This window comes from Chenopodium quinoa, unplaced genomic scaffold (genome assembly GCF_001683475.1).
Source record: "Chenopodium quinoa cultivar QQ74 unplaced genomic scaffold, ASM168347v1, whole genome shotgun sequence".
Lineage (NCBI taxonomy): Eukaryota > Viridiplantae > Streptophyta > Magnoliopsida > Caryophyllales > Amaranthaceae > Chenopodium > Chenopodium quinoa.
The window spans coordinates 1,453,252-1,465,690 of NW_018743292.1; the positions used below are offsets into that span (position 1 = coordinate 1,453,252).

At 36.1% G+C, this 12,439-nt stretch overlaps 2 protein-coding genes across 2 annotated transcripts; one reads left to right on the forward strand and one right to left on the reverse strand.

Moving 5' to 3' along the window:
* Positions 1-815: 815 nt before the first annotated feature.
* LOC110736228 (sulfite reductase [ferredoxin], chloroplastic-like) lies at positions 816-5,130 on the forward strand. Its single transcript, XM_021916396.1, has 8 exons — positions 816-1,149; positions 1,688-2,470; positions 2,561-2,857; positions 3,314-3,511; positions 3,723-3,857; positions 3,964-4,080; positions 4,192-4,350; positions 4,482-5,130. The coding sequence occupies exons 1-8, from the start codon at positions 982-984 to the stop codon at positions 4,689-4,691; spliced, it is 2,067 nt and encodes a 688-aa protein (XP_021772088.1). The 5' UTR covers positions 816-981; the 3' UTR covers positions 4,692-5,130.
* Positions 5,131-6,084: 954 nt separating this feature from the next.
* LOC110736231 (photosystem II 5 kDa protein, chloroplastic-like) lies at positions 6,085-6,673 on the reverse strand. The gene has a single exon (XM_021916403.1). The coding sequence runs from the start codon at positions 6,570-6,572 to the stop codon at positions 6,264-6,266; it is 309 nt and encodes a 102-aa protein (XP_021772095.1). The 5' UTR covers positions 6,573-6,673; the 3' UTR covers positions 6,085-6,263.
* Between the last annotated feature and the right edge of the window lie 5,766 nt (positions 6,674-12,439).

Here is a 12,439-nt window from a genome sequence, read left to right on the forward strand (position 1 = left end):
TCTATTGTCGTCCAGGTTCATTCTTGACCATATAAATTGCTATTTTTGCTCCCCCACTTAAAACGCAAAACGCCAAAACCAAAAATATCAAAAATAAAATTGGCTTTTTTCGCCAATATCAGTATCTTGGTCTGACAGATTATCACGCGCGTAAAAAGTACGTGTATTCAATTCCCTCACTGCCAACGTAACCTCTCACGTCACTTTCTTTCTCATTCCCCTTAACAATGCGCGCAGCCTTTCTTCCAATGGCAATTTTCTATGTAAAATCGTCAATTGGTTGTATGACTTGTATCTAATGCATGGAGTACATTAATGTTATTTTTTTGACTTTTAAAAAAACCTTTTAAAATTAAACAAGAAATCTTTGTCAAAAATAAAATAAAAAATAAAAGTTGTATAGTGAACATGTACATCCCCATATTTCTATTTCTCCTCACATTTTTTGTGGTGATAAAACAAGTGAATATTTACTCCGTAATTTCGTATAGGTTAAGTTAAGAATTTGAAAAAATAAATAAATAAATAAAAAGTAGAAAAATTGCAATATATATATATATATAATACAATAAAAAAAAAAACAATTGAGAGGGTATTGAAATCTAACCACCCATAAATCATCCCCGAATCTAAATTAGCTTGGGTGAAGTGGGTGGAACACAAAAAAAATAAAAAAATGAATATTTGTATTCACTTTTCGCATTGAGCGCGTGTGATACAACAACCTTAATAGGCGGTTTCATATTTGTCTTGTGTCATGCACGTGACGGCACAATAAAATATATTTTGTGAGTCCTACAAAAATAAGAGCATTTTTGATTTAGAAATTCTCAACTTTACTGCACTTCATCACCACCATCCAACAATAACACTTCCTATCTCTCCATTTTTCTCTCTCCTTAAATTATATATCTGCTCTGACTTCTCAACCCTAATTACTCTGCTTCATTTATTTTTCATTTTCTGTGTTTTTCTTGAGGTATGACGACGTCGTTTGGAGCTGCCAATAGCGCCATTTTCATTGACCCAAAGCTTCAAATTCAGAGCTTTAATGGCTTGAAGCCTTCTGGGTTGATTCCTGTGCAAAAAGGCGTTCATGGGGTTTCCGTATCTTCTTCCAATTCTTCTACTATTAGCGCTGTTTCTACGGTAATCAATAATTTTTGGGATTGAATCGCATTTTCTTCCCTTTTTATTGTTTGAAATTTGATTGGTTATTATTGCTGCATTTTTTGAATTTTTTTATGAATTTTTGAATTGGGATTTTGGTTATTAGAAATGGATGATTGGAAAGTTTAATGATTTTTGTTTGGCTTATGTTATTTGCTTAATTTTTGCAGATCTTGTCAATTTGTTTTATACAGTAATTAAGAATTTGTTTGGTAAAAGTATTTTAATTTTTTTTTTTTGAGGGATTTTTTTCGATATGTTTGAGGTAGTGTTTTGTAATTTTTATCTAATTTTTTTATTTATTTTTGGGATGAGAAATTGTGAATTTGCAGTGGTTTTTTGTATACTATTATGTGAATATATATGATGAATGTTATATGATTCTATTAGCCTTAGCTATTTGATGTTTGTGTTTGCTTTATGCATTTACAGTGATTTGTTTTTAAGAGTATAGAGTGTGTACTGTATTATGTATTAGTGATGGTGTATTGCTGAGTCGGTGTTGCATGATATGCAGCCAGTGAAGCCCGAGACTTCTGCTGCGCCGAAACGTAGTAAGGTTGAGATATTCAAGGAGCAAAGTAACTTCATAAGGTATCCTCTAAATGAGGAGATGATGAATGATGCCCCTGGCATAAATGAGGCTGCTACACAGTTGATCAAGTTTCATGGGAGTTATTTACAGTACAATAGGGAGGAAAGGGGCACAAGATCTTATTCGTTCATGCTTCGTACGAAAAACCCTTCTGGTAAAGTGTCCAACAGATTGTATTTGGTGATGGATGATCTTGCTGATCAATTCGGCATTGGAACTCTTCGATTGACTACAAGACAAACATTTCAGTTACATGGAGTCTTGAAAAAGGACATGAAGACAGTGATGGGCACCATTATTAGAAACATGGGATCGACTCTAGGTGCTTGCGGGGATCTTAACAGAAATGTCCTTGCTCCGCCTGCTCCACTTGCTAGGAAGGATTACTTAGTTGCTCAGGAGACAGCTGAGAATATTGCTGCCCTTCTTACTCCTCAATCTGGTTTCTATTATGATGTATGGGTTGACGGAGAGCAATTTATGACAGCTGAACCTCCTGAAGTGGTGAAAGCCCGTAATGATAATTCTCATGGTACAAATTTCCCTGATTCTCCAGAGCCCATTTATGGAACCCAGTTCTTGCCCAGGAAATTCAAAATTGCTGTCACAGTTCCTACTGATAATTCAGTGGACATATTCACAAATGATATTGGTGTCGTCGTTGTATCTGATGACAATGGAGAGCCACAGGGTTTTAACATATATGTAAGATATTGACTGTACTCATCGATCTGTATATTCTTTTGTCTGTCAGCAATGCTTTCTTTTCCTGATCAGCTTGAACTTTTGTGTCAGGTTGGAGGTGGCATGGGAAGAACACACAGGTTGGAGAGCACCTTTCCTCGTTTGGCTGAACCGATAGGCTATGTGCCAAAGGAAGATATATTATATGCTATCAAAGCTATAGTTGTAACTCAGAGAGAAAATGGTAGAAGAGATGACCGAAAATATAGCAGGATGAAATATTTAATTGACTCATGGGGCATTGAAAAGTTCAGAAGTGTTGTTGAACAATACTATGGAAAGACATTTGAACCAATCCGCGAGTTGCCAGAGTGGGAGTTCAAAAGTTTTCTGGGTTGGCATGAACAGGTGCATTTTTCTCTGATTTATATGACTATTTTCTTATGCTGCCAATCTTGTTCATTCTCATTGAAATTTGGAAATCATAGTTCCCTTCCAGATATATTAGTCCTTTTATGAAAAACTATTAGTTACTGCTGAGTGCTGATTGAAGAACTTGTGATTCTAGGAGTGGTATAAGATTTTTCATAAAATCTTTAATTGAACACCTGGGTAATTTAGTGAAACAAAATGAGTATGTCTGTCAAAATAGACAGAAATACCTATGCTTAGTGTCATGATCTAATTCAATGGATGATGGAAAGTTTTTGTTTGACCTATCTTCGCCTATAGAAATCAGAAATCATGAGAAAACAGATGGCTTTATGAGAACAGTGTTTTGCTGAAAATTTCATTATTGCAATATGAAAATTCTTTTTTTTTTCTTTTTCTTTTTTGATGATTATGTGTTGTTTATGTTTACAGGGTGATGGAGGTTTGTTTTATGGTCTTCATGTGGACAGCGGCCGTGTAAAAGGTGTGATGAAGAAAACATTGAGAGAAGTAATTGAGAAATATAATTTGGATGTTCGTATTACAGCTAATCAAAACCTTATCTTGTGTGACATTCGTCCTGCATGGAAACGTCAAATCACCACAATGCTTGCTCAGGGTGGCCTACTGGTAAGATCATATTTGAGTATCAGGTTTACTGTCATTGTACCTGCTTCCTTTGTTATGCACCTTACTGCAGAAGGGTAAGGGTGTTGGGTTTTTGTTTTAATAAAAAAAATTGTGGGTGTGGGTGGGGGGCAGGGCTTGGAGACCACCTACTTATATTCACATAATCACATATATACACGAAATTGCTTATTTTAAATTTGGTTGACCTCAGGAACCAAGGTATGTGGATCCTCTCAATGTAACTGCAATGGCCTGCCCTGCTTTACCTATGTGTCCACTGGCAATTACTGAAGCTGAGCGAGGAATCCCTGACTTACTAAAACGGGTTAGAGCCGTGTTGGAGAAGGTATGCTATTATTAAGCAATGTCTTTTTTTTTTTTTTTTTTTTTTTTTGGGGGGGGGGGGGTGCACGGAGGATTCAGGTTGGTTTAACCCGTAATATTGCTTTCAGGTTGGTCTTAAGTACACTGAATCTATTGTAGTAAGGGTTACTGGCTGCCCTAATGGATGTGCAAGACCCTACATGGCTGAGGTTGGACTTGTAGGTGATGGTCCTAACAGCTATCAGGTACTAAATTCTAAACATGCTAAATTAGTTATACATTGGAGTAGTGTGTCTATCTTAGTATCACACAATATTACAAAACACAAGCTAATTTCAATCTTGTGTCAAAAACAGATATGGCTTGGCGGGACACCGAACCAAACATCATTGGCTAGGTGCTTCTTGAATAAGGTCAAAATCCAAGAATTAGAGAAGGTGCTAGAACCTCTATTTTATCACTGGAAGCGCTCTCGGAAAGCCAAGGAATCGTTTGGAGAATTCTCAAACCGCATGGTGAGTTCTGAACTTGTGATAGAATATGACATTGGTAGGCTCAAACACCCCCCCCCCCTCCCAAGTTTAAAGGATATCTAATCTAGTTGATTAGAAGGTGGGTGTTAAGCAAATTTGTGATACTTTTGTAGGGTTTTGAAAAACTTCAAGAGCTAGTAGACAAGTGGGATGGTATACCAAAATCATCTGGTAAATTCAATTTGAAGCTTTTTGCTGACAAGGAAACATATGAAGCTGTAGATGAACTTGCACAACTGCAAAATAAGACAGCCCATCAGTTGGCCATGGAAATCATCCGCAAGTATGTTGCTGCCCAGCAAAATGGCAAAATTGTTGAATGAGCTCACCAAATCTCAAATTCTCGATTTCCAGATGTATGTACTATCTTCATTACAGTCCAGGGAAACGCCTGCCATTTTTGCTGCCATTTCTTCTCAGATGTTACTGCACAGTAACAGCCACACTTGCCTGGACATGATTTTCTTCTAGTATCTTCCCTTTGAACCTTACGTTCCCTAACCCCTCTTGGTTTGATACAACTCTTTTTTTTTCATTTCATTAGACTACATCTCTTTTGTGTATTGTTATCTTTGGAGGAGTTTTTGGTTGTAACAGCAATTGGGATCTTAGTTTAATGTTGTCTTTGCCCATTAGTGCTGCCTGTTCTGGTGGTTATGTGAAATTGTGCCGCATGGCACAAGGTTGCTAATGAGAACTTGTAATTTTGACGATTATGAGAATGCAATGTGATCTTGAATTTGACGACAGCAAGTTGCTTTATAAATTTGTGCAGGAAGTTATGAGCTTCTGTGACTATTTTCTGTGTTTGTCTTTGGTGGTAGTAACACTGACCAAATTGTTACATGTTGAAAAATATTCATAAATAAATGTACTTACTTTACCTAACTAGCGACCTGTTAGGATAATCAGGCACGAATAAATATTGGTTCTTGGTTGCGGGTTAACTTGTTCCAATGATCTCAATCATCAAAATCTATACTGTAAATGGCGTGCTTTGTTTATCTCATAATATATTCAACAAATTCTTATGAATGAGAGGTTTTTAAGCACTTGCGGAGTAATAATTAATAAACTATAATGATGGATATAATGCAATAAACTCCCTCTTCAAAGTTTTCACCTTTAGTATAAAAACCAGGAAGCCTGAGAAAATTCATCGCCATACACAACATGGTTTTTTACTTCTTATAGTAAATACTGTATGAGTATACACAACATGGTTTTTTACTTCTTATAGAATACTGTATAGGAGTTTTGTACTCTTTGATCCTGCTTGAGGTACCTTAAGAGTATATGAGTGCGTTAGCTCGTGTGCATGGACAAAAAGGGTTCAAGTGTTGGATTAGTTGCTGAATCAACAAAGTTAGATTTAGAAGTATTTATTACTTGCAAGAATCATCACTTTCACACATTAAATTGATAATTGAAGATTTAAAGTATGTCATCTCAATAAGAAAAAAAAGTGTCATAAGCGTGACTTATCCACAAGTTTCATTTATATCCAAACTATTGCTAGATCATGTCAATTCCCTTTCATGACGTGGGACACAAAAGAAAGAATTGTGCTAATTCCCCCTTTCTTTTTTGAAAAGCCAAATGGCCTCTAATCATCATCTTCTCATCTCCACTAACTAAGGTCTAGCCAAAAAAGGCTGATCCTTCATATGCTGCTAAACCTGTCTAACTAATGTAGAACTAAAATGGCGAAGTATGTAACATTGTAACCATTAATTTCTAGTTCTTTCAAACAAACATTAGATTAGGAAAAAGATGAACTGTTTGCAAAAATAAAAGATAACTAGTGCATTAAGGTAGCATAAGTTTTACAGAAGATTACAATTATAATATTAACATAGTTTAGCATTTGCTACTGATTCAAATATCAGAATTCCTCACTTGTAACAGATCTTCGCTGTTGGCATAGTGACACAGATGGGTGCATACTTCTTCTTAGCTTCTGGTGTTCCTCGTTTCGGTTCCTCTTCTGCCATGGCAATTTTTGCAATGGAGCATGCCGCGGCAGCTGCAGCAACAAACACCAAATCCCTTCTCTTTGAATTGGTGTCTTCCTTAGTGGTGTTGCAGTTTTCCGACCCCCTCATGGCCTTGGCCATCACGACACCACGACGGGCATGGCTCAAAGACTGTTTCGACACGGCATTAGTGCCGAGGAATGAAGCTGTCATAGTGATGGAAGCCATGGCTCACTCTGTCTTTCCTCTGCTGTTTGTTTCACCTGCACAAAAGTTGGTTAGTCTCGCATGCCAAGTTTAGAAAGGGAAGAACTTTTATGTTATACTGCTAATACAACAAAAGGTGATGATTGTATAACACAATATCCATTTTCTTATCCCAACAAAAAGATGTGGCCAAATGGGTGATTACCACGTGTTTACATTTTATCTTTTTCTAGGAATTGGTGGCTCCCAGGCTCTTGGCCAGAATAAGCTAGAAACTTTCTTTGGCCTCCAGTGAATGTGGCTTATTCTCAGTTGCTATGAAATCAATTGTACTTGGCTTTTTTTCCAGGATCTAATACTACCAATTAAATGTTAAAACCAACGATACACAGTCTCTTTTCCTCAACAAAAAAAAAAAGACAATACTCGGTGTCTTTACTTCATAAAACCTCCGAAATTATACAAAGTATTCGTAAATGGTAGCTAAAATAAAGAGCGCGTTCTCCACACTTTTGGTGACTTAAGAGTAAACAGATTGGAGGAGAAAAAGATTAACGACAGCTTTACCCTCAGCCCAATATTTTAAAATTACCTTTCATTTATTTCCAGTGCCAAGCCTGCATCAAAAAAGCAGTGTTGCAGTAGCCAGTAGGTAGTCTACAGCCAGCATAAAACTTTGTCCAGTCTTCCTGCATTGACTGAGAAATTAGCCGACCCCGTCCCGCATGGATTCTACTCTGATATTGTTGTTGATATGATCATTCTGCACGCAAACCAAATTAAATAAAATCATTAGCTGCCTTATCGAACACCATAAAAGGGTGTTCTTCTAACCATAAATTGAGGTGAAATGGGCCTAGACTGGCCTATGCAGAAACTCTTTTTCCCTATCCAACACACAATACCACTAGCTCCCTCTATTTTCCAGGTCTTTTGAAACAGAGGGATAGGAAAGATCACACTTTGCCCAGAAAAATCCTGTCCCACTATGTTACAGGTTGAATACCATGAAGAAGCCAGAACAAAGGAATATCATCTGAATAAAAATCGTCTATTATGATGTTTCACACACTAATGCAAACATACCATCAATGATAAAACAGTACATTGTACTCATGTAAAAGATATGAGTGAGAGGCAATCTGTCATAAGCGATTAGTACAACCTAATGCATGAATTTTTAAATCAAACTTTTACAATACTAAGAATGTCATGGATCTCAAAAGACACCAAATGAACCATCAGGTTGGACACAAGACTCTTGCATTCAGCCTTTTTTTTTTTTTTAGCCAAGCATCAGATGTACTATCTATCTCCAGTATCCGCAAAATAAATGCTTCCAACAAATATACTTGCTACTATACAGGAGAAAACAACTTAACCTTTGATTTATCTAACTCCTATCAGCAGCTACACAAGCCAACAAGAACAAACATCAATGTTCACCGACTAAACATTACATGGAAGTTTCAAGCTAATTTATAAGTTCCAATGTAGCCTATGGCTTCCTGGGACCGGTCACATAAACGACTAAAATCAGAATGCACATTCCTATCGAGTTTCATACAAAGCCATACAACAGCATAAATGATGCCAACTGCAAATGCCACCAAATGATTATATGAATCACCATTTCAGCTTTTTGATGGAGTTGGAGAAATTACAGGAATAAATAAAACATACATATTTTTTTACTCTGGTAATAGCAAGGTAGTTGATTGCAATAAACCTCACTCAAAAATATACAAACAATCCTAGGCAGTAACTAAACAACAAAAAACAAGAAAACAACTTTTGACAGATTTTCCTTATTATTCGATAATTCATAACAAGCTGCATTAACACCCCCCCCCCCCCCAAAAATAATTATCATCAGCAAGCTCCACTGACATAACACCATCTCCAATGAAGGCAGGGTAGAAAGATTATTACACTTAGTAACTTGAAACCTTTACAGGAACAAGCAATCTCATGAAAATACATAAGCAGCCCTTAGCTTAATTTAAACATGGTAATGAAACAAGCCACTGTTGTAAGCTTGCGATCACTACAAGAACAAAGATAGTAACTACACCTTCATGGCCAAGAGAAATGCCAATCATCAACTCCAAAACAACAGCAGTGCTATGATGCTTTCTCCTGTTTCTACTATAAAGATGCATAACATGTGCATCAAAGATAGAAAAAACCACTGAACTTAACATGAGTAAGGCATCAACAGTCGAAAAGCTTAAATGATCATTATGCAACAAACTAGAGCGAAGTCAATGTGTTACTGATAATTCCAAGCTGTAAACATAAATCTAGGTTACAACGAGAATAAATTCAATGAAAGCTCTAACAGAAGATTCAAATTTCACTCAATCTGATTTTGTGATAAACACTTTATTCAACAATTAATAAAAAGATCACATATATTAGTCTACAATCTACAATAGAGCAGGTATGACAATACAACCAGGATTACTATCACTGAGTATATATTGATGAGTGAATTATTATTAGATGTGGCTTAATAAAACGGATAAACATAATCCTGGATCCTAAGGTTTTTCTAGTTGCTAAAGATTGGAGCACTCTGACTGTATCTTCTTACAGACCCCATATGGCGAAGTTAAATAAGGGAAAACCATATTGGAAGCAAGGATCTCATAACACCAATTACTTTGCAGACAAAGTCCTGAACTTTTCAGTAACTGGATCAAGAAGTTGTTCAGGGTTGCTAGATGAGATTAGAAAGTCTGCAATGGATATATTGGCTTCACTTTGAACAGTATGGTTGTGGAAATAACCAGAAGAAACCCCATGACATTCGGCATTCTTTACTTCAACAGGATGAAGGCCAAAACTTTCCTGATTATTCATGAGAACATCAACATTTGGTTTGACAGAAGAATGACCAAAAGAGTTATCTGTAAGCCCCAAGAAAAATGCTTCCACTGATTCCACAAGCGGAATTGACGGCTTGCTCATGACTTCAGATATGCAGGAATCATCAAGTATAGCAGTGGGGTATGGCTCTAGTTCTATTTTGTCAGAAACGTTAGGATAGACAGCAAAATCTTCCAACAACCATGGGCTAGATAAGTCAGGGAGTATAAATTCTTTCCCAGGAAGGCCGAGATCTTCAAAAAAATTGTCATCAAGTGGCTGTGAATTATCAGCCATGGAGAGAACAAAGGAATTGCAGGAGAAAAAAAAAAGGGCTTTTAGAGTTAATTAGCTGAAACAAATGCTCTTGGGTTATAAGATGAGGTTCTGTGGAAGGATTGGACCTCCTTCAAATTTGCACAAGAATTATTAAAATTACCAAAAAAAAAAACTTTGTCAAATGATTCTAGGCGCAGGATAAGAATGGTGACACAGCAGCGAATAATTAAGTACAATGTTTTTACAGATACGCTCTCCTGTAATGAAAATCTTTCCTACATTGAAGAAATTTGCCAAATCCCAAAGCATTCGATCAAACTGCCACATTGTTTCCAATCAATTCAGTCTTGGCTTTCAACATTCACTTATTCTCTTTACTTGCAGCTCAAAATCACCAATTGGATACTGGTATAAGGAAGTATGAAACTAATGAAAGGCAATGGATATGCCATCATCATCTAATGCCAAAGAAACACATTCTGGATATTTGAAATCTATAAATATATTTTCCTAAATACCATTCCTAAGTTAAAAATATGAATTACATGAAAAACCACACCAACATATTGTAAATAATCACATAACATATCATGACTATTCTGATTTACAGAAACATGCACAGTACTATTATGTAGCAACTATTTTCTATTTTTTTAAATTATTTTCAGCATAAATGCATACGTGTAAGTGTCGGTAAAGTTTCCTTACCTTCAAAGATGCGCACCCTCGGTTTACCAGTTTTGCCCAAAAACCTCTCCCCGTACACTTACTAGAAAACTCCTCCACCAAAGGGCAAAAGACGAGGGTCATTTATAAGTGCAAAGTGCAAATTGTTCAGGAGATATGACCAACTTCCTTTTTTCTTTTTTGATTGCAACATATCCTACTTCAGAAGTTTATATCAACAGCAATATATCTTATTTTGGTAGTTTTTGACTCCTGAAGTTACTTTCTTGACCTTACTACCTATACTCTCCCCACATGGATCAAAGGAATCACTCCCATACCTTTTCCTTAATAGCACATATGTGATATGTTGCAACAAATAAAGAACAAAGGAAGTAAATTATAACATAATGCAACAATAGGCAAATGAAAGAAAATCATTATCTGTGAATCTCGTGAAGAATCAAGACGAAATGAAAAAACATACAGTGGAGCAGTTCTATACTGTAAATATCAAAGGAAAATCAGGCTTAGATGCTAAATAATTGCATTACATAAAGTCAATAAATGTTGCCAGCCTCCTCTAATTGCTACAACAACAGGGAAAAAAAAGTATCAATGCTAGACATGTGACAACAGAATGAACAGATACCAATAAGTGCATTTAGGAAGCAGATTTCCATCCTAGCAGTCTATTGCTGATATTGCCATGCATAAAGTGCAGAATGAAACAGTGTACAAACAAAATCAAACTAATGTGTCTTTCACAAGCTTTGCTGTTTAGTAACAGGTAATTCTATGGCCATAAAGAAGGCAAAGGAAAGATATAAAGCCATTTCCATGATCCAGAATCCTGATAATTGAATGTAGTATAATTTACTGGAAATGGCATTGGCAACTATATTTCAGTGTAGTCACAGAAAGCATCCTCAAACTTTCCATGCCAGTAAGTTAACATTTAAACACAACGTAAGTACCACTATTTCATCATTGATCTCCTTACTATAGAGGAAGACGATTAAACAAATGAAACTTAAAAATAAGCATCCACACCCCACCATATACCCCTGCGACCTCCCCACAGATCAAAGCAATATCATTCTACAAAGAAAACATGTCTGTGCAAATGACTTAGAACAGAAAAACAATTCAAAAACTGCAAACTGGGAGCTTCAATAATAGGAGGAAGACATGTACATTCATTGCACAAAAGAAGTAACAAAACATCCAGCAGCATGAAAAAGTTCCAGTTTTTCTATTTTGAAAATAACATATGGTACATACCAGTATAAAGTCCCCTGCAAAATTTTTAAAAGAATCCTCCTTTCCGAAAATAAGCTGCATGGGATAAAAACTCTGGTGAAATATTCCAGTCCAAAACTCATAAATGACAATGGGTTCGAGATCAACAAAGGTGGTATGGGGGACATGCGTTCCAGCACTGATCTCGCAAAAGATTGTGTAAAAGCAATATGTCCAACTCCAATTATGCTGTCACTGGTATAACAAATACTGGCCCTGTAATACAAATGAAAGTTTACAATTAGTACGCTTTACACTAGATTTACCAAATGGGTGGGTGGAAGGAATATCATAATTTTAAAAGATAATTTTAATTAAGGAAAGAAATGAATAGTTTTGATCACTCGGGAAATGTTCTTAAGTCAGATTCAATTGAATGGGTAAGCCCTACTCAAGATAGCCAACAGAAGTCCACAGGGATTAAAGGAAAGGATATCATTTGTGACATAAATTATTTAAACACCAATGATAAAGCACTAATTTGTTTTCATATGAAAGGGTTGAGAGTTACGAGGCAATCTCTACTGTAAGCAAAACCACGATACAATGCATAACCCTAACCAACTTTCATACCAAAGTCTTACAATACTAGCAATGGTGTGATCACCAAAGACACCATATTATAAGAAGCTTTTGTATTTAGCCCTTAATGAACACGAATATATTGACTACCATACTAGTAGTAGAAAACAACTTAGCCTTTTAATTATAATTTAATACAATCTATAAGAAACTCCAATATCCTCCCCCCCCCCCCCAAAAAAAAAAAA